This window comes from Salvelinus namaycush, chromosome 40, assembly GCF_016432855.1.
Source record: "Salvelinus namaycush isolate Seneca chromosome 40, SaNama_1.0, whole genome shotgun sequence".
Classification (NCBI taxonomy): Eukaryota; Metazoa; Chordata; class Actinopteri; order Salmoniformes; family Salmonidae; genus Salvelinus; species Salvelinus namaycush.
In genome coordinates, this window is record NC_052346.1 from 490,928 (window position 1) to 518,798 (window position 27,871).

The 27,871-nt window shown below is 41.8% G+C and overlaps 1 protein-coding gene across 1 annotated transcript in view; it reads right to left on the minus strand.

The window, feature by feature from the left end:
- LOC120033159 (zinc finger protein 804A-like) overlaps positions 1 to 26,917 on the minus strand; it is a 96,829-nt gene extending 69,912 nt beyond the window's left edge. Inside the window, exon 1 of the mRNA XM_038979444.1 lies at positions 26,807 to 26,917. Coding sequence (XP_038835372.1) covers positions 26,807 to 26,917 — 111 coding nt within the window. The remainder of the gene's footprint in view (positions 1 to 26,806) is intronic.
- Positions 26,918 to 27,871: the final 954 nt, after the last annotated feature.

Sequence of the window (27,871 nt, forward strand, 5' to 3'; positions counted from 1 at the left end):
AAAAGCTATTTCCACTTTCCTGATATCCACCCTTCTGACAGTGAGAAAGGGAGCGCTCTGGGTACATTAACAATTGCAAGCCCACCCAATTGCATCTTGGGAGAGCTGAGCGTGTGAAGGTTTGACAGCATGAACAATACCCCAAGCAATTCAGCAAATGGATATGAAGGAATATGCTCATTCCAGCTGGGTCAATCATGTACTCTTTACTTGAAACGTATCATTTCAGATAGTATTTTTCACAATAAGAGACTGTTTATAGTGCTTTTATTAATACTTTGTTCCACAGGTATATAGCACTGACTCCTTGCTGTCCCCAGTCCACCTGGCCTTGCTGCTGTTCCAGTTTCAACTGTTCTGCCTGCAGTTATGGAACCCCTACCTGTCCCAGACCTGCTGTTTTCAACTCCTAATGATCGGCTATGAAAAGCCAACTGACATTTATTCCTGATTATTATTTGACCATGCTTGTCATTTATGAACATTTTGAACATCTTGGCTCTCTCTAATTCTCTCCTTCTCTCTTTCTTTCTCTCTCTCGGAGGAACTGAGCCCTAGGACCATACGTCAGGACTACCGGGCATGATGACTCCTTGCTGTCCCCAGTCCACCTGGCCTTGCTGCTGTCCCAGTTTCAACTGTTCTGCCTGCGGTTATGGAACCCCTACCTGTCCCAGACCTGCTGTTTTCAACTCTTAATTATCGGCTATGAAAAGCCAACTGACATTTATTCCTGATTATTATTTGACCATGCTTGTCATTTATGAACATTTTGAACATCTTGGCCATGTTCTGTTATAATCTCCACCCGGCACAGCCAGAAGAGGACTGGCCACCCCTCATAGCCTGGTTCCTCTCTAGGTTTCTTCCTAGGTTTTGGCCTTTCTAGGGAGTTTTTCCTAGCCACCGTGCTTCTACACCTGCATTGCTTGCTGTTTGGGGTTTTAGGCTGGGTTTCTGTACAGCACTTCGAGATATTAGCTGATGTACGAAGGGCTATATAAAATAAACTTGATTGATTGATTGAACATCTGCTGATTCAACCAGCAATGGTGTGTTTATGTTTTGTGTTACGACCCTATGGCCCTGGTTTGAAATACACTGTTGTGAGCTGAAAAGTGTCTCAATCCATACATTCAGCTCTAGGAAAGGAATAGCACTGTAAATACCAACCATGCACAAATCAGCTGCAATATATAGTGTGATCAATCCAGTATGGCGCTGTCAGGTTCAGGCACTCTCTGCATTAATTAGCTCCAGAGGGTGAAACTCATCTGGGTGTACACCTCTGCACTCAGAGTTCTGGTGCTCTGTGTGTGTGTGTGTGTGTGTGTGTGTGTGCGTGTGCGTGTGCGTGCGCGTGCGCGTGTGTGTGTGTGAGGAGGGAGCATGGGGGACTGGATCAGCCGATGTTTGCGGGACAGAAAGGAGCTTGACATCAGAGAAGGATAAGAGATGTGAGAGGTGGTTGGGCTATAATTGGTACTGCCTCCTCTATCAGCAGAGCATCTGAAGCACTGTGCACAACACACTCTACTGCTCTGCACGTCTGATTCAGAGTCTGACTGCATCATCAAAACAAAGCAGGGGACATTGTCTGTGCACATTCATTAAAAATATATATTTTTCACCATCTGTAAGCTGACACTTTTTTGCAGGATATATTCTAGACAAAAGATCACCAGACATTGTGCTCACCCTCTTGATAACCAGACGTTGTGCCTACCCTATGAGAGGAATCTTGTTCAAGGCATTGTAATTGCCAATGAAAAATATGGGGGCTGTGAGAGTTTATGAGACGTAGCAGGTTTTTATCTCAGCCAAGAAATCTTGTTGATAGCACTTTATTATTTACTTGGTATTGTCGGTCTTATCTGAAGAGAGAAAACATTGTTATTTTCTTCCAAGGGTGCCCCCAAAGCCTGGCGTAGGAAAAAGAACAAAATCTGTGAAAGTCTCCTCTAAATGATCGAATGTCTTTTTATCTGCGAACTTAAGCCTGATACCAGTTTATAGGCTTGCTGATGTTTCTTGTTCCATTCCTACAAGATGGATTGGGCTAACGCTGTCTCTGCAATAAACCACTCAGCACTTATCCATTAGGACATCAGAGCCTGGCCTGGAAGAGAGCCAGGTGCTGCACTGAATCCCTAAGGCTTTCCCACACACTAAAGCATGTGCACACATACACACATGCACATGTGTGTACACATACAGAGACACACACACACACACACGTGACAGGCTGGCAGGCATGCACACATACGTATTAGTGTTAGATTGCCCAAATACTACTCACACCTGATTGAGGCTGACCCAAAAATCTAATCATCCATCCACTGCGTATCAAAGTTGGGTAAGCTCTTCTAAAGCTAAGATGGGATATTGTATGTTGCAAAGTGTTTTGGTGTTTTCTGACTTCATAATGCTGTGATGAACAGCAGTAATATACATCGGGCAAGGTGATTTTAATCTTGCATCTCTCCCTCTTTTCTTCCCTCTCTCTATTCCTCTCTAGGGTAAATGTATCATGACTGACCAGAGGCTGACAGGAGGGCTGAGGTGATCATGGCCTTGGTGCCAAGTCACTGACCTGAACTCAGCCAGCCCACATGCATCCCCCCAGCCCTCTGCCTTGATAAACCCAAACTGACAAGCACCTGCTTAATTGGGCCGTTGTCTCGCAAAACATCAATGCCCTCTGAAGATAGTTTAAGCATCATGATACATAGTGATCTGGCTCCTTAAGCCATAATGACTAAGGTGGAGAATGGAGGAGATGATCGGTAGTAACATATACCTATGGCTTCCTGTTCATTAAGGATGAGAGAGAGGGAGATTGAGTTGGATAAGATTCGATGGGATTACACGTTGGACTGTATCATCATCTCTGTAACCATCTCGTTTGCGGTCAATTCCATTTTAAGCAAGTACATTTACATTTAAATTCCTTCTCAGAGAAGCATTGAGGAAAATAGGAGAATTTCAGTTTTGACTGAAGTCATATCTGAGGACTTGTTTTAGGACCTGCTTGTGTTCGGGTGCTGGATGCATGACAGTCTACTGCATTGTGTGGAGTCAAACCCTTCTCTTTATAGTTTAGGTCCAGACTCATTGATCAAGATGCAGACTCATTGATCCCTCTGTCCCATATATTGAGACCCCACTCTCAAAGATAGGGAAGACTATCTCCATTTTCCCACACACCTGTCCAATCTCTCCATCCTTCCCTGTCCAACCTTTCTATACTATTTTCCCCACCCTCCCTTCTCCCCTGTCCAATCTCTCCATCCTTTCCCCCTGTACAGTGTCCTTATTAGGACAGCCTCAGCATCACAAGGAGTTGGTGTCAGTCACAAAAGGTTAGTGTTGCAAGAAGTTCTGACCAAATGCTCCATTCTCCCTTTTCCAACTTTTCCATACTCCCTTTTCCCTTGCAGTCTGATCACTTTAGATGGCAGATGGCAGAGCTGGGGGGAGGTTGTCTGAACAGCGCTACCCCTCATTACAGCAGTGACTCAGCGCTGGGAGCACCAGACAGGCCATTAAGCAGGCAGAGAGTTACAGTATAATAAGCCATCAAGCTTACGGCAGGAGGTAGAGATCATAGTTTATCACATATGATTCCCATACATTTCCCCTAGCCGTACAAAAAATCTTCAGAACATTCACCCGCTTGGCAAAAAATGTATGTTAGCTTAGTTTATATCAAACAGCTATGTCGAGGAACTACATTAGGAGGGTAAAGGTCATGTAAGAAAGTAAAAGAAGCAAGTGGCGAAGAATGGTCAATTGAGGCGTCATTGATGATGAAATCTAAAATACTGTAGTACACACACACACAAAACCAGAGAACCCTTCTTTAATCTAACGTATCTTTCAGCTGGATTGAATTCTTTAATTCACACAGCCAGCCAGCAAAAGCACGGCCAAGCTGACCATGCACTCCTCCATGGTTCCTCCCACTGCTATTAGCTATTCAGCCGTTTCAAGCTGAGATGAAGTGAGTCAAGCCACAGATACAGTACATTCTGTGGGATATGCCGGGAGACAGAGGAAAAATCTATGCTTTACCATGGGAGAATTTTAATGAAGGTCTGGCCCTTACAAATCATGGCAGGCTAATCCTTTCTAATGCCGCCTGTTGGATCTGAGCCTGGCTGTATAGTGCTAAGCAAGGAGCTAATTGGGGGGATATGCCTTAAAAGTACACCATTTTGTACCCATATGCACCTATTTACATGTGGATATTTGAGCTCATCACATGATATGACTTACTGATGGAAACGCATGTTTTAACATGACAATTACATCAATTCACATGAGGACGTCCAAGACATCACTGTAACATGACAGTTACATCAATTCACATGAGGACGTCCAAGACATCACTTACTTCAAGCTTATTGTGTCTATACATTCTTGTGAAAACGGTGAACAGCAAAGTTAGTGTGTGTGGAGGAGGAGGTTGGAAGTTGAAGCTCATTTACTGCATTTTTACACCCACTTTTTTTAAAAGACCCCAGTCATTAAATATTGTCGCAATATTTGGTTTAAAGGTCTGTGGAACAGCATATACAATGGCAACCACTACTCAACCTCATCATAAATTGACAAATTTACATACAGTGCAATGTGAACTTGATGTGTTATATAGGTATCAAGTCACAGCAAGGCCAACTTCAAATGCTGCCATCCATAGGCTTGTGAGTTTCAAGTTTATTTACCATAAAATTGCACCTTTATAATAATGCATCTATCATCGCATTTGCAGATGAATGTAAAATATGCTACTATTCCAATTGTGATGAGTAGATTGCATCGTCATAATTTTGTCTGATAATATAAATCGATCAGTGTCAGCAAAACAGACAGTTCTGAATAATGCAGAGTATCTCTAATCAGAGACATTTCTTCTCCAGACATAAAACAGACATAAAAGTAGCGTGCACAGTTTGTCTTCTATTTGTAGTGGAAGCCTAGCTTGATTTTTAGTCGTTTACAAAGTTCGTCAACATGCATTTTAAAAGACAGTTTATCATCCAACCATATCCTTAAGTTTTTATATGCAGAGACCTGATTAATTCGAGAGCCATCTAAGCTCGTAAGTGCAAGTGTATTTTCAACCAACTTATTAAAAACCAAACCTATTAAAAATCATAAAATGTGTTTTCTTTGCATTTAAAACAAGTTTAAGCTTTACAAAAGACCCTTGTAATATCTTAAAATCTGTCTCCAATTGTGATAATGCTTGGTCAGCTGTTGAAGCAATAGAATAGAGTGAGTACATGACAGTGTCATCAGCAAATTGATTAATTTTACACGTTCTTATCTCATCACCGATATTGTTTATGTAGATAGTGAACAGTAATGGACCAAGAATAGAACCTTTAACCAACTCCAATGACTCCGACTGGATGCCGTCGACTCTAACAGCCTGACTTCTATCCTTTAGATTGTCATGAAACCAACGACAGGCATCCGATCCCAGTCCTATTAACGACAGCTTACCCAAAAGTATCGCATGGTCTACAGTGTCAAAAGCCTTAGACAAATATATAAAAAAGGTGGTACAGTACTTTCTATTATCTATGGTATTAGTAATATCTTTACAACACGTACAGTGGCCGTAGTGGTACTGTGTTTATGTCTGAAGCCAGATTGATTGCTAGAAAGAGTATTGTTAACAGTTAAAAATGATTGTAGTTGCCTACAGACCAATGACTCTAGAATTTTAGCCAAACAGGAGAGCTTAGAGATGGGCCGATAATTATCCAATTCACTACCATCACCTCCCTTGAGGAGTAGTAAAACAAAAGCTGTTTTCCAAGCTTTAGGAATCTTTCCTACATCTAATGTTTGATAAAAAATATGGGTCACTGCCTTTGCAATGATAGGTGCCGCACACTTGAGTATATATGGATCCAGATTGTCAGCGCCTAAAGATGTCTTAGAATCTATAGCAGATAGTACAGATAAGACCTAATTTCTGTGACTTTTTGGAAATTAAAAACCGGCTTACTCTTTTCCACATCAGCTGGGGGCCGAGGGCTGAAACAATAGACCGGTCAGGATCATGTTGGCCATTTTTTCTTTCAAAAAGAAAACCAGCAGAAATAAAGTACTTATTAAAAACATCACAAATTTAAATTCGGTCACTGATGATCCCAGTTTCCGATGTAATTTGCTTTGGTAGGGAAGTCAAGGAGTTTCCTTGTTTAAGTGAGTTAACAGTTTTCCAGAATTTAGAGGGATCACCAGTAGACTCTGTCATAGCACTAAGAAAATACCTAGATTTTGCCTTTTTTATTCCTCCGGTCCATTTATTTCTCAATTGCCTAAAAAGCAGCCAATCAGCTGTTTCATCATAAACCATTATAAACACATTTCATGCAATTCTACTACACTTTATATGACTGGAGACATAGGGCACAAATGAATAGCCTACTCTGCTAACACTAGTTAGGTTTCCATCCAATTCGCAACAGATTTTCATGCGAATATTCTAAAATTCGCATGAAGAAAATATGTGCATTTTCCCACCAACGGTTTTTCCACCAAACTGACTTTTTTGCAGATAAAAATCAGTGCGTGATGACGTAGTGCACACAAAACCAACTTAAGCGAAAAAGGATTAATGTAAAAAAAATCTAAAGTTCAGTGCGTTTCCATCACATTTTCAACTCTGCTTATAGTTTTGTCACAAAAACTGTTGAAATTAAATAGCAAATGTGCCTACTCTGGTCTTGGCACAAGCCAACAGCTTGCAGATACAGTGCAGGAAGGCTGTGCGTGTAGGCTAGTCTACATAATGAGATTATTATGGATAAGAGCGAGAACATTTGTTGTGTCGATCAAGTATCGATCATTATGCCACCAGAATCAGACCTTCAATATTTATTGGAAAAGAGCTTCAAGATCACCCTGCACTTTCACCACCTTCTGAAGCTCATCATAAATGATTTAATCTTAGCCTAATAAACTGTATAGAGGACCACCCAGCATAGCATCACATGACTCCCAAGTTTAGTTCAATATAATGGCTTTTACATCCAATTTTGCGCATAAAGATGTTTCCACCACCATTTGTCGCATAATTAATTTTACAGACACAAAATGATCCCACCATGTAAATCAAACAGATTATCTGTTGGCATTTATAAAATTGTACTAGGAACTTCCTGTTTCCATCAGAGCTGTTGTGATTTTTTAAAATTCAGTAGGACTTCTTGCATAAAAACTGTGGATGGAAACATGGCTACTGATTAATTAACAGATCAGTAAAAATGACCTTGTCTTGAATGCAACCATCTCATCTAGACCTACAAAATGTGGAGACACAAATTGTACAATTTGACATTTATCTAGCCTGGAGGAGGAAATGATTGTCCTTCAAAAAACATTCCAGTGATAGGTCTACTGATTCAAATCAAATCAAATCAAATTTTATTTGTCACATACACATGGTTAGCAGATGTTAATGCGAGTGTAGCGAAATGCTTGTGCTTCTAGTTCCGACAATGCATTAATAACCAACAAGTAATCTAACCTAACAATTCCACAACTACTACCTTATACACACAAGTGCAAAGGGATAAAGAATATGTACATAAAGATATATGAATGAGTGATGGTACAGAACGGCATAGGCAAGATGCAGTAGATGGTATAGAGTACAGTATATACATATGAGATGAGTAATGTAGGGTATGTAAACATAAAGTGGCATAGTTTAAAGTGGCTAGTGATACATGTATTACATAAAGATGGCAAGATGCAGTAGATGATATAGAGTACAGTATATACATATACATATGAGATGAGTAATGTAGGGTATGTAAACATTATATTAAGTGGCATTGTTTAAAGTGGCTAGTGGTACATTTTTACATAATTTCCATCAATTCCCATTATTAAAGTGGCTGGAGTTGAGTCAGTATGTTGGCAGCGGCCGCTCAATGTTAGTGGTGGCTGTTTAACAGTCTGATGGCCTTGAGATAGAAGCTGTTTTTCAGTTTCTCGGTCCCTGCTTTGATGCACCTGTACTGACCTCGCCTTCTGGATGATAGCGGGGTGAACAGGCAGTGGCTTGGGTGGTTGTTGTCCTTGATGATCTTTATGGCCTTCCTGTGACATCGGGTGGTGTAGGTGTCCTGGAGGGCAGGTAGTTTGCCCCCGGTGATGCGTTGTGCAGACCTCACTACCCTCTGGAGAGCCTTACGGTTGTGGGCGGAGCAGTTGCCGTACCAGGCGGTGATACAGCCCGACAGGATGCTCTCGATTGTGCATCTGTAGAAGTTTGTGAGTGCTTTTGGTGACAAGCCGAATTTCTTCAGCCTCCTGAGGTTGAAGAGGCGCTGCTGCGCCTTCTTCACAACGCTGTCTGTGTGGGTGGACCAATTCAGTTTGTCCGTGATGTGTACACCGAGGAACTTAAAACTTTCCACCTTCTCCACTACTGACCCGTCGATGTGGATAGGGGGGTGCTCCCTCTGCTGTTTCCTGAAGTCCACAATCATCTCCTTTGTTTTGTTGACGTTGAGTGTGAGGTTATTTTCCTGACACCACACTCCGAGGGCCCTCACCTCCTCCCTGTAGGCCGTCTCGTCGTTGTTGGTAATCAAGCCTACCACTGTAGTGTCATCCGCAAACTTGATGATTGAGTTGGAGGCGTGCATGGCCACGCAGTCGTGGGTGAACAGGGAGTACAGGAGAGGGCTCAGAACGCACCCTTGTGGGGCCCCAGTGTTGAGGATCAGCGGGGTGGAGATGTTGTTACCTACCCTCACCACCTGGGGGCGGCCCGTCAGGAAGTCCAGGACCCAGTTGCACAGGGCGGGGTCGAGACCCAGGGTCTCGAGCTTGATGACGAGTTTGGAGGGTACTATGGTGTTAAATGCTGAGCTGTAGTCGATGAACAGCATTCTCACATAGGTATTCCTCTTGTCCAGATTGGTTAGGGCAGTGTGCAGTGTGGTTGCGATTGCGTCGTTTGTGGACCTATTGGGTCGGTAAGCAAATTGGAGTGGGTCTAGGGTGTCCGGTAGGGTGGAGGTGATATGGTCCTTGACTAGTCTCTCAAAGCACTTCATGATGACGGAAGTGAGTGCTACGGGGCGGTAGTCGTTTAGCTCAGTTACCTTAGCTTTCTTGGGAACAGGAACAATGGTTGCCCTCTTGAAGCATGTGGGAACAGCAGACTGGGATAAGGATTGATTGAATATGTCCGTAAACACACCGTCTGCGCATGCTCTGAGGACGCGGCTGGGAATGCCGTCTGGGCCTGCAGCCTTGCGAGGGTTAACACGTTTAAATGTTTTACTCACCTCGGCTGCAGTGAAGGAGAGCCCGCAGGTTTTGGTAGCGGGCCATGTCAGTGGCACTGTATTGTCCTCAAAGCGAGCAAAAAAGTTATTAAGCCTGTCTGGGAGCAAGACATCCTGGTCCGCGACGGGGCTGGTTTTCTTTTTGTAATCCGTGATTGACTGTAGACCCTGCCACATACCTCTTGTGTCTGAGCTATTGAATTGCGACTCTATTTTGTCTCTGTACTGGGACTTAGCTAGTTTGATTGCCTTGCGGAGAGAATAGCTACACTGTTTGTATTCGGTCATGTTTCCGGTCACCTTGCCCTGATTAAAAGCAGTGGTTCGCGCTTTCAGTTTCACGCGAATGCTGCCGTCAATCCACGGTTTCTGGTTTGGGAATGTTTTAATCGTTGCTGTGGGTACGACATCGTCAATGCACTTTCTAATGAACTCGCTCACCGAATCAGCATATTCGTCAATGTTGTTGTTGGACGCAATGCGGAACATATTCCAATCTGCGTGATCGAAGCAGTCTTGAAGCGTGGAATCAGATTGGTCGGACCAGCGTTGAACAGACCTGAGCGAGGGAGCTTGTTGTTTTAGTTTCTGTTTGTAGGCTGGAAGCAACAAAATGGAGTCGTGGTCAGCTTTTCCGAAAGGAGGGCGGGGGAGGGCCTTATATGCGTCGCGGAAGTTAGTATAACAATGATCCAAGGTTTTACCAGCCCTGGTAGCACAATCGATATGGTGATAGAATTTAGGGAGTTTTGTTTTCAGATTGGCCTTGTTAAAATCCCCAGCTACGATGAATGCAGCCTCAGGGTGTGTGGTTTCCAGTTTACAAAGAGTCAGATAAAGTTCGTTCAGGGCCATCGATGTGTCTGCTTGGGGGGGAATATATACGGCTGTGATTATAATCGAAGAGAATTCCCTTGGTAGATAATGCGGTCGACATTTGATTGTGAGGAGTTCTAGATCAGGTGAACAGAATGACTTGAGTTCCTGTATGTTGTTATGATCACACCACGTCTCGTTAATCATAAGGCATACCCCCCCCGCCCCTCTTCTTACCAGAAAGATGTATGTTTCTGTCGGCGCGATGCGTGAAGAAACCAGCTGGCTGCACCGACTCCGTTAGCGTCTCTTGAGTTAGCCATGTTTCCGTGAAGCAGAGAACGTTACAATCTCTGATGTCTCTCTGGAATGTTACCCTTGCTCGGATTTCATCAACCTTATTGTCAAGAGACTGGACATTGGCGAGTAGTATGCTAGGGAGTGGAGCGCGATGTGCCCGTCTCCGAAGCCTGACCAGGAGACCGCTACGTTTGCTCCTTTTACGGCGTCGCATAGGGTCGCCGGCTGGGATCAGATCCATTGTATTGGGTGGAAGGCAAAACACTGGATCCGTTTCGGGAAAGTCATATTCCTGGTTGGAACGATGGTGAGTTGACGTTGCTCTTATATTCAGTAGTTCCTCCCGACTGTATGTAATGAAACCTAAGATTACCTGGGGTACCAATGTAAGGAATAACACATAAAAAAACAAAATACTGCATATTTTCCAAGGAACGCGAAGCGAGGCGGCCATCTTGGTCGGCGCCGGAAGTTGAATTCAATGGTAAAGACAGTGAATATGCATGCACTCACTGGGGATATGGTCGATGCTCTCCGCTGGTGCCAAGATACTACTCTTCACTCAATTGGGAGTTGAGAATTGTTATAGAGTATTTTCTCTGTCTTCTCTTTTCAGCAATAGTTTAGAAATCAAATGGCTATGTTTTTCCTATGATCGGATTTTGAAATATTCCGATAGGCCTAGGCCTATATAACTACTTTACACTGACTATTGCAACTCAACAATCAGCTATTTGGTAGGCTATTTGCACTCTTAAAATAAGCTAATGATCCTCTGTGGCCAAATCATGCTCTCTGGTGTAGTACTTTGAATTATTTAATTTATTTATGTGTAGCCACAAGTAATTATTTAGCTAATTCTGGCTAATTTAATTCCATTTATTTTAGGGGAAGCTTATCTTCCCCAGCCTATTGGATGTGCCTATGTCGACATTGATGTGAAAGTAACAGGTGCATAAAACAGCTGGCTGCGAGGCTTACAAGGTTGAGTTCAAATGCAGATATCAAATTGAAAGTGATCAACGCACTGCCTAAATGGTTGACTGGGACAGCAAACTGTCTGGCACTGTTAAAGTTCCAGCTTCTCTCCGAGTGATGCTTTGCATGGTCCTAAAGCCAGCCCTTCAATACGATATACAGCTGTTGCATTTTAATCGGGTTTGGAATGATTTTAGTCTACCTTTGTGTAGCCTAATTTGTATTACATTTTTGGTCTTGAGCTAGGACATGGCCCTGCCATATCCAACTGAGCAAAGTGCACTTTTCAGCAAAGATGCTAGAGGCAAGCAGAACAGAGCGAAAGGCACGAGGTGCAGTAATGTAGTAGTTAATGATGATGAGAGCTGCATCAGTATTGTATTCAGTTAAGAGGACTGAGTGAGCATGAGTCTCCTCATCATTGCTACTAGACCACAGCATGGAATATCCACACAAGACAACAACATAATATTGTCCAGATACCAATGGGACATTTAACTAGAGGTACTTAAGTGTTTAAGGTCACACAAATTCCCAAGTGTCCACATCACTAAGGACCTGTCATGGTCCAAGCACACCAACACAGTCGTGATTTGGGCAGGACAATGCCTCTTCCCCTCAGGAGGCTGAAAAGATTGGGCCCTCAGATCCTCAAAAGGTTCTACAGCTGCACCATTGAAAGCATATTGAATGGCTGCATCACCACTTGGTATGGCAACAGCTTGGCATCCGGCCACAAGGTGCTACAGAGGGTAGTGTGTACAGCCCAGTACATCACTGGGGCCAAGCTCCCTGCCATCCAGAACCTCTATACCAGGCGGTGTCAGAGGAAGGTCCTAAAAATAGTAAAAGACTCCAGCCAGGTCATAGGCTGTTCACTCTGCTACCTCACAGCAAGCAGTACCAGAGCATCAAGTCTGGAACCAAAAGGCTCCTGAACAGCTTCTACCCCCAAGCCATAACTGCTGAACAGTTAATCAAATGGATACCCAGACTGGCACTCCAACACACACATACATACAAACAGACATACTTTTACACTCTTCACATACGCTGCTGCTATCTATCCTGATTTCCCAGTCACTTTTACACTTACCTACATGTACATATTACCTCAATTACCTCAACTCGTACCCCTGCACATTGACTCAGTACCAGTATTCCTTGTTATTGTTATTTTATTGTGTTAATATTTCCTTTTAGTTTTCTTATTTGCGTTTTTTTTACTCTGCATTGTTAGGATGAAAAGAGATTTGTGAGATAATTAGGAAAAAAGATATATCCCGGAATGAAGTGTAACAGTTTTCCTTGGGTTGGGTTTATTTCAATCCTGCCCACATGCTCACAGCTGGCAGCATCCAAGTACTTATCAATTCGAAGTGCAACTGAATGCGACCGATCATAATTACCATGGTCAATTTGGTTTGACATTTGATATCCCTATGAGGCTAGTTAGGAACCATCAGTAAATTACACAATGTACATGGGAGAATATTAAACAATTTCAATAGCTCCAAATTTCAATAACTTATTAAAAACCTCAAACCAACTATAAATTGTAGAAATGAATGTACAAATATTGAAAGCATTTAATGAGACAACTAAAATGTGTATGCAACATGAAAATATTGTTCCATTTACATTCTGTAATTTATTGACGGTTGTCGTGGCAATTTCCTGTATTACCAAATGAGGAGAGTTACAAACCACACACCAGTCAGAGTTATACTTAAATTTCATCTTTAATAATATGTTATGAGCTTTACAATAGCCCTTTGACTCTCAGATCAATTCAGTGTCTATAATGAATTCTGAGAGTCCCTACAAAAGAATACCAAGATCTTTTATAGCCAAGATACACCCCTCTCAACTTACATGACAAACCACAGATCTTAGGACAACTTCACAAAGTGCCTTTTACTTGAGAAAGGAGTATCCCATAGCCAGATAGCATTAGCTATAAATTATCGTTCAGTTTGGTCTCTAAGACGAGGTTCTAATCTTGTTCCTGGTACTTCATAGTACAAAAACACCAACTTATCTAATGGCATATATCAATTGTCAACTCTAGATATGCCCATCTCAAGTTCACCCCACTCCTGGACAAGCTCACTGAGGGGAGTGAGCCTCTAGGTCATATACTATCTCAAGATAAGTGCAACATCAGAGGGGACATACAATGGTTCCAGACACTGCCATACTCCTCCCCCCAATGGGAAAAGGAGGGCGTGACTGGCGTACAGACATTGTGGAGCCAAGAGATAATTGGTACCCCCTTAATCACGCCATCCCTTCACATGGTTTAACAGATACATTCACATATGAAGACAATGTTCCATTCTGACCTCTCCCTTTCTGATATTCTGCATATTACCAGACATGTAAAACACAAGCCTGACCTCTCCCCTCTCTGGGCCCCAAGTGACTTTTCTCTAGCTGAGAAGGGGAAAGTGCAACTGCCAACATTATAGTCCAAAGGGAGACATTCTAATGACAAGTATCTCACATAAGTATATTGTGTAAATAAAACATGTTATTTATCTATGTTATCCAACTAATTCTGATTCATCCTCCACACGGTCCCTAACGAGCCACGGAGAAAGGCTATCCAAAGTCAAACCAACTTTGCCACTGTTGCACACCAGCCGGCTGAAGCTAATTGGCGAAGAAGTTGGCGAGCACTAGCTAGCATAAGCGACTCCAAGACAAGACCTGGTTCGACTGTTTCAAGTCATGTAGACGGGTGTGTGACTGTAACTGTGTACTGTTTTGGTAGAATGAATGTAAAAACGCTTGCCACATGCGAACACACAGCTAACAGACACCCACTTTAAACTACACCCCCAAGACATCTCTTGTTTGGCTTTAGTCATGGCCGCTGCATTTCTTAATGAGCAAGCAAAAAAAGTAGGCCAAATCAGTAAGTTTAGCACCACTTTAATCAATTTATATTCCATTAGCTGAGCAATGGACAGGTTGCAGTCAGACTTCCTTCCCTCTAGTGTTTGTCTTTTCCGCGCTTTGGCTTTATACTCAAACTCAGAGGGCAACATTTGGCACATAGGGGAAGGGGCAATCTGCAGGTTTGGAATGATAAATTAGTGTTAATGTTTCAACTGCTTATCGCCACTTTATTTACATAGGGCATATTGCAACCATCGACGGCCACCAGATAATTGCAAACTGATCTCTGGTCAAACCATAAATACGTGCTAAATTCACCTGCACAGCTGATTTGAATTGCAACCATTACTGGTCACCTTATTACCGCTCCCTAAAAGCTGATGTCGGTGTTACCTTAGTCCTGCTTGCTACCAGTCTTTCAAGATAAGTTCACCTTCTGGTGGTTATTATCATCTGAACAATTTAGTCCTACTTTTTGATGGGCGATTTATATATTTCCCAATCATTCCGTACAACTTAAATAAAGTATTTCCTTATTTACCACCGCAAATCGACTGTGGAAATTTGCCTGACACATTGTATGAATGGAAAACTAATGTTGGTGTAGCCTACTCTTATTATTTGATTCATTTTCCAATTCATGTAATCCATTAAATACAACTGTTGTAAATTAAAACATATATTTCTTATCAAGATCGGGGGGAAAATATCCCTGGACTGTACATATTTAAGATGTGTAACTAAATCAAGACAATTGGGATTGAGTTACAGTAAATAATCTATATTTATCAAATGAAAATGTATGGTAATATTATTTTGACATTTAAGGTGAAATGTTTGAATGAAATATAGGCCTACTACTTCTATATTCTCACAGGCTACTCTAATAAGTATTTTTTAAATTCATTAGCCTTACGGTTTCCAATGCATAATCACTCAGGGCCGACATTATGGGCTGGCCCGCCTGGCCATACTTCCTTACCCATCCAAATAAAATATTCAAATATTGCTAATTTGACCGAGACGCGTTTTATGAAATCTAGCGGTAATATGTAGCGCAGCGCTACATTCTGCCCGTTGCTTGCAATGCACTCATTATTTTTGAGTTATAAACATAATTTCAACAGACTACAACCAACTGTACTCTGTTACAACCAGGTAAACATATTTTACTTGACAAGAACAAGATGTCTTGTGACAGATGTCATACTTTGGTTGCTATATGGTCAAATAACCAGATTATGGTAAATGTTTTTTCTGCTTGCTAAAATGACAAACAAAACCTCCTATAAAACCAGTATTTTCACCATGATGTCATGAAAGACATCATTACAACCAGTTTTGCCCGCTGGGAAGAGGCGCTAGCTTTGAGTCACATGCTTAAATCAGCATGAATTCGTTGCAATCAAACTCATTTGTACTAATGTCACAGAAACACAACAGTTGGACGTTGCCTACTCATGTATGCTATGGATCACACTGGTGTTGTACCCCGTACACACTGGGTCATATTCATATCACCCCGTATGTTGGTGCTCCTGCCTACCCTCCATTCCTGACTAATACTTATTCAAGCCATTCTTCAGACTAATAAATATACAATATACCATTTCGATTGAGGCTGATGAACTGATGTATGCCTCCCAATCTAGCTCTCTCTTTGCAATCGCAAGCAAAGAGTCACTGTAATGTCTCACTGTGATGTGTTGCAAAGTGCTGGTTTGTTTCTGAAACTGGAAAATAAATGACACGAAAAAGAAATCTCTGAGTAAATAGTATGTTTTTGTACCCATGTATTGTTAACTTTGGGATCTTGCAAATGCTAAATTCAATGGAGGCCATATTACTATTACTGCTGCTGAATCAAGTGATTCAAGTGATTATTTCAGCAAGGAGCTCTAATAGGGGACGGTTTTTCTCAGAGTGTGTGTATGCAAGAGTATGACTCTAGGTTGATCTGAAAATCATCTTAGAACTCCAGACACCTGGGGAATATCGCACCCCAGGAATCTTTCTTTGAGAGAAACAGAAATGTAAGTGTGTATGAAGCATGTACAGGGGTCAGGTAAATGTTGGAGGTGTAGCACATCTCTCTCACTATTCTAGAGGGGGACATGAACCCAAGAGAGTCACCCTGTAAGCCTAAGGAGTGACCCCCATTAACCCCCTATGAACAGCTCAGGATCTGTTATCACTCCTCAATGCCCTACATTTTTTTACATTTTTACATTTTAGTCATTTAGCAGACACTCTTATCCAGAGCGACTTACAGTAGAGTGCATACATTTTACATACTGAGACAAGGATATCCCTACCGGCCAAACCCTCCCTAACCCAGACGACACTATGCCAATTGTGCGTCGCCCCACGGACCTCCCGGTTGCGGCCGGCTGCGACAGAGCCTGGGCGCGAACCCAGCCCAGCCTGGGCGCGAACCCAGAGACTCTGGTGGCGCAGCTAGCACTGCGATGCAGTGCCCTTGACCACTGCGCCACCCGGGAGGCACATACGGTTGCATCCCAAATGGCATGCTATTGCCTTTATAGTGCAAAAATATGCATTATGTAGAGAACAGGGTGCGATTTGGGATGCAACCTACCTATAAAGGCAAGGGACATACCACAGCAGCACAGCATTTGCCATGGGTGTCACACCCCTATCAGTTTCACCTGTCCTCGTTATTGTCTCCACCCCCTCCAGGTGTCGCTTGTTTTCCCAAGTGTATTTATCCCTGTGTTTCCTGTCTCGCTGTGCCAGTTTGTCTTGTACGTTAGTCAAGTCAACCAGCGTGTTTTTACCGTAATCCTTTTTCTATTCTCTTTTTGATAGTCTTCCTGGTTTTGATCCCTGCCTGACTGCACTTCGTTACCGCCTGCCTGATCATCCTGCCTGGCCTGCCCTTGATTCTGCCTGCCCTTCGGTACCTTTTGGACTCTGAACTGGTTTTGACCCTTTTGCCTGTCCACGACCATTCTCTTGCCTTCCCTATCGGATTAACAAATATTGTAAGACTCCAACCATCTGCATCTGGGTCTCGCCTTGTGTCATGATAATGGGATGTCAAATGATAGAACTTTGCTGTTGGAATCTGTTTCAAGTTACATAAAATTATCAGATTTAAAACAAGTAAAGTTATCACTTTCCTAACAGCATCATGCCTTTTTCATGCCTGGCAAATATTTTATATTGGTTGAAGCAACACATTACACCAAGGAAAATATATTTTTCTGGTTGCTAAAAAGTGGTGTAAAAGACATCTGCATACCACCTAACCATTCAACCAATTTTTTTAACTAGAAATAATTTCATGATTACTGCTCCAATGATCATAACGATACAATAATCATTACAAACACAAAGACACATGTACACACACACAAGCATGCAAGCACACATGCATACACCTACGCAGGCACCCACGCAATGTGGTGTAATACTGTTTAAAGAAGTCAGTTTTTTCCCAGTCATTAGCCAGTGCCAGTAATTTGTATTTATTTTATTAAATACATATTAACCCCACATTTTTGCTTTTGATACATACATTTTGAATAGTATATGTGGTACTTTTATATACAGCATTTACATGAACAATATATATATATATATATATATATATGGCCTGCTGGAGGCCTGCTGGAGGTCATTTTGCAGGGATCTGGCAGTGCTCCTCCTTGCACAAAGGCGGAGGTAGCGGTCCTGCTGCTGGGTTGTTGCCCTCCTACGGCCTCCTCCACGTCTCCTGATGTACTGGCCTGTCTCCTGGTAGCGCCTCCATGCTCTGGACACTACGCTGACAGACACAGCAAACCTTCTTTCCACAGCTCGCATTGATGTGCCATCCTGGATGAGCTGCACTACCTGAGCTACTTGTGTGGGTTGTAGACTCCGTCTCATGCTACCACTAGAGTGAGAGCACCACCAGCATTCAAAAGTGACCAAAACATCAGCCAGAAAGCATAGGAACTGAGAAGTGGTCTGTGGTCACCACCTGCAGAATCACTCCTTTATTGGGGGTGTCTTGCTAATTGCCTATAATTTCCACCTTTTGTCTATTCCATTTGCACAACAGCATGTGAAATGTATTGTCAATCAGTGTTGCTTCCTAAGTGGACAGTTTGATTTCACAGAAGTGTGATTGACTTGGAGTTACATTGTGTTGTTTAAGTGTTCCCTTTATTTTTTTGAGCAGTGTATATATATATAGATAGTTGAAGTCAGAAGTTTACATACGCCTTAGCCAAATACATTTAAACTTAGATTTTCACAATTCCTGAGAGTTAATCCTAGTAAGAATTCCCTGTCTTAGGTCAGTTAGGATCATCACTTTATTTTAAGAATGTGAAATGTCAGAATAATAGAAAAGAGAATGATTTATTTCAGCTTTTATTTCTTTCATCGCATTCCCAGTGGGTCAGAAGTTTACATACACTCAGTTAGTATTTGGTAGCATTGCCTTTAAATTGTTTAACTTAGGTTAAATGTTTCGGATAGCCTTCCACAAACTTCCCAGAATTGGCACATTCCTCCTGACAGAGCTGGTGTAACGGAGTCAGGTTTGTAGGCCTCCTTGCTCGCACACACCTTTTCAGTTCTGCCCACAGGTTTTCTATGGGGTTGAGGTCAGGTCTTTGTGATGGCCACTCAAATACCTTGATTTTGTTGTCCTTAAGCCATTTTGCCACAACCTTGGAAGTATGCTTGGGGTCATTGTCCATTTGGAAGACCCATTTGTGACCAAGCTTTAACTTCCTGACTGATGTCTTGAGATGTTGCTTCAACATATCCACGTAATTTTCCTCCTCGTGAAGCCATCTATTTTGTGAAGTGCACCAGTCCCTCCTGCAGCAAAGCACCCCCACAACATGATGCTGCCACCCCCGTGCTTCACAGTTGGATGGTGTTCTTCGGCTTGCAAGCCTCCCCCTTTTTCCTCCAAACATAACGATGGTCATTATGGCCAACCAGTTCTATTCTTGTTTCACCAGACCAGAGGACATTTTTCCAAAAAGTTTTGTGCAGTTGAAAACCATAGTCTGGCTTTATAATGGCGGTTTTGGAGCAGTGGCTTCTTCCTTGCTGAGCGGCCTTTCAGGTTATGTCGATATAGGACTTGTTTTACTGTGGATGTAGATACTTTTGTACCCGTTTTCACAAGGTCCATTGCTGTTGTTCTGGGATTGATTTGCATTTTTCGCACCAAGGTACGTTCATCTTTAGGAGACAGAACACATCTCCTTCCTGAGCAGTATGACGGCTGCGTGGTCCCATGGTGTATTTACTTGGGTACAATTGTTTGTACAGATGAACGTGGTACCTTCAGGCGTTTGGAAATTGCTCCCAAGGATGAACCAGACATTTCTGAGGTCTTGGCTGATTTCTTTTGATTTTCCCATGATGTCAAGCAGAGGCACTGAGTTTAAAGGTAGGCCTTGAAATACATCCACAGGTACACCTCCAATAGACTCAAATGATGTCAATTAGCCTATCAGAAGCTTCTAAATCCATGACTTTTTCTGTAATTTTCTAAGCTTTTTAAAGGCACAGTCAAAGTAGTGTATGTTAACTTCTGACCCACTAGAATTGTGATACAGTGAATTAATCTGTCTGTTAACAACAATTGCTTGTGTCATGCACAAAGTAGATGTCCTAACCGACTTGCCAAAACTATAGTTTGTTAACAAGAAATTTGTGGATTGGTTGAAAAACGAGTTTTAATGACTCCAACCTAATTGTATGTAAACTTCTGACTGTTCTTCAACTGTTCACATATTTACTCTGGTATACATTATATGTAGTGTCTTCAATAAAACCATTACCATTAATGAGCTCCTATATCCCAATGCATGTTCCATTACACAAGGCCAAACATATAGAATATAGTTTTCACTCTAGTGATGCTGAGAGCTAAATAAAGGGTAGTCCCACCTCTAATGAAGGTACATCAAAACTGTCATTATGTGTGGAAGGAGAACTCCACCTGTCGCATATTGCCCAGAAAATGAAGGCGAGGACACATGAATAACTAACCACTGCCAATATAGACTTCAAACACCTCTCTGGAGAGGAGAGGGGAGTTCTCGCTCTCTTCAAAAAGTGTGAAGCTGAATGTGCTCCTCAGACCTAGCTCATTAGTGTGGCAATCAGGGGCTCTGAAGCACAGAAATGATGGGGAAAGAGAAAGAGAGAGGAGGCTAATTGACTTGTGCGGCAATGGTGGCTCGCTTGCCGTCCTCCTACAATATTCCCGGGGTTTGACAGAGGTGAGAGATGTGTGAACGCCTACGCGCACCTCGCACACTCCTTCAGTGTCCTCGGTAACGTGACAGCATGTCAAGGCAGTGTTCCCCGGTATACATTTGTATTTTTTATTTACCTTTTATTTAACTAGGCAAGTCAGTTAAGAACAAAATCTTATTTACAATGACGGCGCTGGGCAAATTGTGCACCGCCCTATGGGACTCCCAATTACAGCGAGTTGTGATACAGCCTGGAATCGAACCAGGGTCTGTAGTGACACCTCTAGCACTGAGATGCAGTCCCTTAGACCGCTGCACCACTCGGGACACACATACTTACAGTAGCTATACTTTGTGTTGCTCTAGACTAGAGGGAAAGCCAAAGCACATATCTGTGGTGGGGTACTGCATCTTGGAGATGCTGAATTTAGTTTTTTTCTAAATTAGGGGTATGAAATCATTTAAAACATTTAAAAACATATTGCAACAGACAATTAGGATTATCGTTTCTTATTGGACAAATCCAAATAGTCCCTCCCTCTTTCAGTCAGTTTTCTTCTGTTCGGTGCTTAATTAACACAACACTGGAGTTGTAGAGAGAAATTGAAAGTGTCTAAAATCAGTCCTGTTTCCTCAACAAATTACAGTTCTAATTCCCTGACCATTGGAACACAGTGGTTCCCAAACTTTTTATAGTCCCATACATCTTCAAACGTTCCAGCTGCGTACCACCTCTCGTACCCGGGTCAGCGCACTCTGTTTTTATCCATCATTGTAAGCCTGCCACGCACACACTATACGATACATGTATTAAACATAAGAATGAGTGTGAGTTTTTGTCACAACCCGGCTCGTGGCAAAGAGCACTTATAGGACCAGGGCACAAATAATAATAATAATGATCGATAATGTTGCTCTTTCTTTAGCCATCTTACATATTAAACCTTATTTGTTCATCAAAAATTGTGAATACCTCACCACAGGTTAAAACTTCTTCGGGATAGGGGGCGGTATTAACTGCCTGTTTCTCAGGCCCAGAAGCTAGGATATGCATATAATTAGTAGATTTGGATAGAAAACACTCAGTTTCTAAAACTGTTAGAATAATGTCTGTGAGTATAACATAACTGATTTGTCAGGCGAAACCCCGAGCACAATCCATCCAGGGAAAAAATGTTTTGAGCTCATTGTGTTTTCCACTAGTTTTCACTGGGAATCCTGATTTATAAGGGCCCTGGTTGCAGTTCCTATGGCTTCCACTAGACGTCAACAGTCTTTCATTCCTCTTTTGAGGAACGGCTGTTCTTTGTTCATGTCTCTGAAGGGCTGAAGTCTTTTATTGCACGTACACAGGAACGCACTCCGTGGTATTTTTCTTCGGTATTGAAAACAGATTATCCCGTCTTAAATTTTATTGATTATTTACGTTTTAGGATACCTGAGGATGAATTAGGAACGTTGTTTGAAATGTTTGGACCAAGTTTACAGGTAACTTATTAGATACTTTGTAGGCATGTTGGGCGAGTTGAAACCGGTGTATTTCTGAATCAAACGCGCCAAATAAATTGACATTTTTGGGACATAAAGAAGAACATTATCAAACAAAAGGACCATTTGTGATGTTTCAGGGACATTTTGGAGTGCCAACAGAAGAAGATCTTCAAAGGTAAGATTAAATGGCTATTTCTGACTTTTGTGTCACACCTGCCTGGTTGATAGATGAATGTTGTCATTTTTTATGCGAGGCGCTGTCCTCAGATAATCGCATGCTCTGCTTTTGCTGTAAAGTCTTTTTGAATTCTGACACCTTGGCTGGATTAACAAGAAGTTAAGCTTTATTTTGATGTATTGCACTTGTGATTTTATGAAAGTGAAATATCTACAATACTGTATTTTGAATTTGGCGCTCTGCAATTTCACCGGATGTTGTCAAATCTATCCTGTTAACGGGATTTGATCCCTAAGAAGTTAAAACCTCTTAGCGCTAGGGGTCAGAATTATTTTTTTCTTAAAATAACTTTCCCAAGGTAAACGGACATTTTCTCTGGCCCAGGTCGTAGTATTTGCATATAATTTACAGATTAGGATAGAAAACACTCCAAAGTTTCCTAAACTGTCAAAATATTGTCTGTGAGTATAACAATACTTATTCTGCAGGCAAAAACCTGAGAAAATCTAGCCCGGAAGTGATATTTAAAAAAAGAAATCTGTGTTTCCTGGCCCGTCTATCCTCCATTTAAAGGGGTATGAACCAGATTCCTTTTCCAATGGCTTCCTCAGGCTGTGACCAGGCTTTAGACATAGTTTCAGACTTTTATTTTGAAAAATGAGCGAGATGTTTCAAAAGTAGTCAGGTGTCCTCTGAATAATTCCTGTGCGCGAGAGAGGGGCTCCCCATTTTCCTTTTCTCTCTTAAAGAATAGGTTATGGTCCGGTTGAAATATTATCGATTATGTTTGTTAAAATCAACCTGAGGATTGATTATAAAAAATATTTGACATGTTTCTACGACCATTACGGATACTTTTTGGAATTTGTCGGACGGAACAAAGCTTTGGTTTTCTGAAGATACTGCGCAACCCAAATGGCGTTTTTTTGTTATAAAAATAATATTTATCGAACAAAAAGAACATTTGTTGTGTAACTGGGAGTCTCGTGAGTGCAAACATCCGAAGATTATCAAAGGTAAGCGATTCCTTTTATTGCTTTTCTGACTTTCGTGACCATGCTAATTTGGGGCTAGCTGTTGTAGCATTGATTGATACACTCACAAAAGCTTGGATTTCTTTCACTGTAAAGTATATATTCAAAATCTGACACGATAGGTGGATTAACAACAAAATAAGCTGTGTTTTGGTATATTTAACTTGTAATTGCATGATTATAAATATTTTTTGTAATATTTATGCATTTGGCGCCCTGCAATTCTAGCGGTTGTTTAGGAAAGTGATCCTGTAAAAGGGATCCGTAGCGCAGTGAAGTTAATGAGAAGGGTGTGCTTGAAAGGATGCACATAACTCTGCAATGTTGGGTTGTATTGGAGAGAATCTCTTAAATCATTTTCCACACACAGTCTGTGCCTGTATTTAGTTTTCATCCTAGTGAAGGTCGAGAATCCACTCTCACATAGGTACGTGGTTGCAAAGGGCATCATTGTCTTAACAGCGCAATTTGCCAAGGCAAGAAACTCTCAGCGCAGACCTATCCAGAAATCTGGCAGTGGCTTCTGATTAAATTAAGTAAGCATTACACTGTAAGGTCTACACCTGTTGTATTCGGCGCATGTGACAAATAAACTTTGATTTGATTTGAAATTCAATTTTCACAGAACCGCTTGTTTCAATTTCGATGAGGCTTTCTTGTTCAGATGTTGGTAAGTGGACTGGAGGCAGGGCATGAAGGGGTTATCCTCTTAAGGATCTGCCCCTTTTTAAAAAATGTTCGCCTGAAATGACATACTCAAATCTAACTGCCTGTAGCTCAGCCCTTGAAGCAAGGATATGCATATTCTTGGTACCATTTGAAAGGAAACACTTTGACGTCTGGAAATTTGAAAGGAATGTAGGAGAATATAACACAATAGATCTGGTAAAAGATAATACAAAGAAAAAACAACCGTTCTTTTCTATTTTTTTTGTACCATCATCTTTGAAATGCAAGAGAAAGGCCAAAATGTATTAATCCAGCCCAGGTGCAATACACATTTTGGCCACTAGAAGGCAGCAGTGTATGTGCAAAGTTTTAGACTGATCCAATGAACCATTGCATTTCTGTTCAAAATGTTGTATCAAGACTGCCCAAATATGCCTAATTTGTTTATTTATAATGTTTTATGTTAAAAATTGTGCACTCGCCTCAAACAATAGCATGGTATTCTTTCACTGTAATAGCTACTGTAAATTGGACAGTGCAGTTAGATTAACAAGAATTTAAGCTTTAAGCCAATATCAGGTATGTCTATGTCCTGGGAAATGTTCTTGTTATTTACAACCTTTTGCTAATCGCATTAGCCAATGTTAGCTCAAACGTCCCGTGGAAGGGACACCGATGCCGAAGAAGTTTTAATGCAGACAGAAAAGAGCTCCAACTTCTTAATCATAGCCTCAATTTTGTCCCGCACATTGAATATAGTTTTGGAGAGTCCCTGTACTCCTAGGCTCAGATCATTCAGGCAAAAAAAAACATCACCCAGATAGGCCAGTCGTGTGAGAAAGTCGTCATCATGCAAGCGGTCAGACACGTGAAAATTATTGTCAGTAAAGAAAACTTTTAGCTCGCTTTCTCAATTAGAAAAACGTGTCAGTACTTTGCCCCTTGATAACCAGCGCACTTCTGTATGTTGTAAAAGTGTTACATGGTCGCTGCCCCTATCATTGCATAATGCAGAAAATACAGGGGCCTTGCTTTAACAAAGTGAATCATTTTCACCGTAGTGTCTAAAACGTTTTTCAAGCTGTCAGGCATTCCCTTGGCAGCAAGAATGATGTCAATTAGCCTATCAGAAGCTTCTAAAGCCATGACATAATTTTCTGGAATTTTCCAAGCTGTTTAAAAGCACAGTCAACTTAGTGTATGTAAACTTCTGGCCCACTGGAATTGTGATACAGTGAATTATAAGTGAAAGAATCTGTCTGTAAACAATTATTGGAAAAAATGACTTGTGTCATGCACAAAGTAAATGTCCTAACCGACTTGCCAAAACTACAGATGGTTAACAAGAAATTTGTAGAGTGGTTTAAAAATGAGTTTTAATGACTCCAACCTAAGTGTATGTAAACTTCCGACTTCAACTGTATATACGGCTGGATCCGGATGGACTTGGGACCTGACCCGAATTGCAGTCATGTCACTACTCAAATAATGTAGCGTACATTTACTATAATGTAGCATGAAACATAAGGTAAATACAAGGTAGGATCTGCAAATCAGGCCGTTAAATAAATAGCCTGGATAGAATATAATTCACAGCTAGAGCAACAAGTGAAGTTATTGCTGTGCATATCTAAATAGATAATCTAGGGAAGTGTAAGTGAGATGACTCTTAGCGAGGGTAGCATAGTGAGAGTAGCATAGCTCTAATTACAGGAGATCTCACTAAGTCTTACTGAGTGCCTCAGAATCAGAGTCCTTATCCACCGCATTGAGGTGGCTTCTTAGTAGTCACATTGATTCCACATGTTTAGAATGAAACCACTGGCATATGGTAAATGTGGGATCCTTACTGATATATGAACAAGGCGCCTGCAAGTGTGTTGACTGTAGTGAGAAATCAACTGTCAACTGGATAGAGTGAGACTGCTGAGGGAGGATTGTGTACTCTTTTGCTTTCCAGTTGACTGGAGACAATCTGTTGCTGTTTGATGGCGACGACGCCCAACACACACACCAGCTGCGTTAGTCTATTAAACCCTGGGAACAGGGTTCCTACTAAGCGGTGATTTCTCATAGCCTCACAGTGAGTGCATCAATATCTCATCTGATATGATTCCACTTCTTTAGAGCGGAGGCTCCTCCGCCGGGAAAGCCCCCGGAGTGCCTTAGCGAGGTGTAAATACGGACTAGAGAGAGACAGAAATGGAACAAGCGAATGTGTGCATTTTCATTAGCGCTTTGAAAGCTTTGCAAGGATTTTCCTTCCAGGAATCCAGAAATGTACTATAATTAAATTACACTGCAGGGCTGCCGCCATATCATTGTTTCCTGCATATTTTTCACCAAAATCATCAGACAATAGACATTGCAGTTCTAATGCATTATTCTGATCTTTTAATTCTAGAGCCCTGTTCAGAGTATGGATAATATATAATCATGTATAATGTCATTTGTGATAATGAAGTGGTCCATGGTTTGGACACAGTGCGGCTTCCTTTGAAGCTTTAAGTTCAAAGGACTGGTCGTGTGTGTGTGTGTGTGTGTGTGTGTGTGTGTGTGTGTGTGTGTGTGTGTGTGTGTGTGTGTGTGTGTGTGTGTGTGTGTGTGTGTGTGTGTGTGTGTGTGTGTGTGTGTGTGTGTGTGTGTGTATCATCTCTTTTACAGAGCTGATATTCTGTAATATCACACAGTCCCAGATCTGTAACGCTTTATCACTGTTGTAATTACTAATAGCCGGCTTCCTCAGCAGACAATCAAACAGGATTCTATATAGCACATATTTTCATAAATGCATCCATATGGTTCAAAATGCAACATTAGTTAAATGTAGAATTTTGTCTTGTTCAGAGGTTTATGAGATGGTGCAGGTCTTACCAAGTTCTTGCTGCCATTCTTATTGAGGGGACCCCGGAAAACTCCCTTGATGTTCCTGAAGTGTCCATTGCTGAGGTGTGTGGAGCTGATGACAATGTAGTAACAAGCCATCGGAGACCAGTGGCTTCCATGTGCAAAAAGCACACTGTCTGGTCAAGCGAGAGAAAAAAAGTCAAGTAAAGTGTGCGGATGTAAACAACTTCACTAATCACAGAACACATAGGATGGACTCAGTAAGGCGTGAGAGTCAGGGCTGTCCAGACGCGGATGGAGAGGGTGGGAGGGCTTTTTCAGATTCTCTCCTCACAGCAAGGAGAGACTCTCCAAACTCTGCAGCCCATCAAAACAGAAGGCTCAGACACTCTGGGCTTCTGTGTTCCTCTCGCACACTATATCTTTATTTCTCTGTTCTCTCTCACGTTCTCTACGGCAGCGTGCTCTCGTTTCCTCATTCATCTCTTGCTGAGGTGCTCATGCTCCGGCTTGGTCTGCGAGCATCTGCTGGGGAGAGGATGTTTCCACAAACCGTGGCGACAGGCATGCATTTATACAGCGTTTGGTGTTGCTCAGCTGAGCCAATGGCTGAGAGCCCTCTACTCTGATGGCCAGGGCTGGGAGGAGAAGGGGCTGTCACACACTCTAGCTACCTCTCCTACATTCCTAGCTCAGCCTGCGCTTCCCGGCCAATCAGCGGCTATCTCTCAAATCAATTCAAGGCGCTTGATTGGCATGGGAAACAAATGTTAACATTGCCAAAGCAAAACAAAGTAGATAATATAGAAAAGTGAAATAAACAAAAATGAACAGTAAACATTACACTCACAGAAGTTCCAAAAGAATAAATACATTTCAAATGTCATTATGTATATATACACAGTGTTGTAAGGGTGTGAAAATGGTTAAAGGTTTTAAAGTACAAAAGGGATATTAAATAAACATAAATATGGGTTGTATTTACAATGGTGTTTGTTCTTCACTGGTTGCCCTTTTTTTGTGGCAACAGGTCACAAACCTTTCTGCTGTGATGGCACACTGTGGTATTTCACCCAATGGATATGGGAGTTT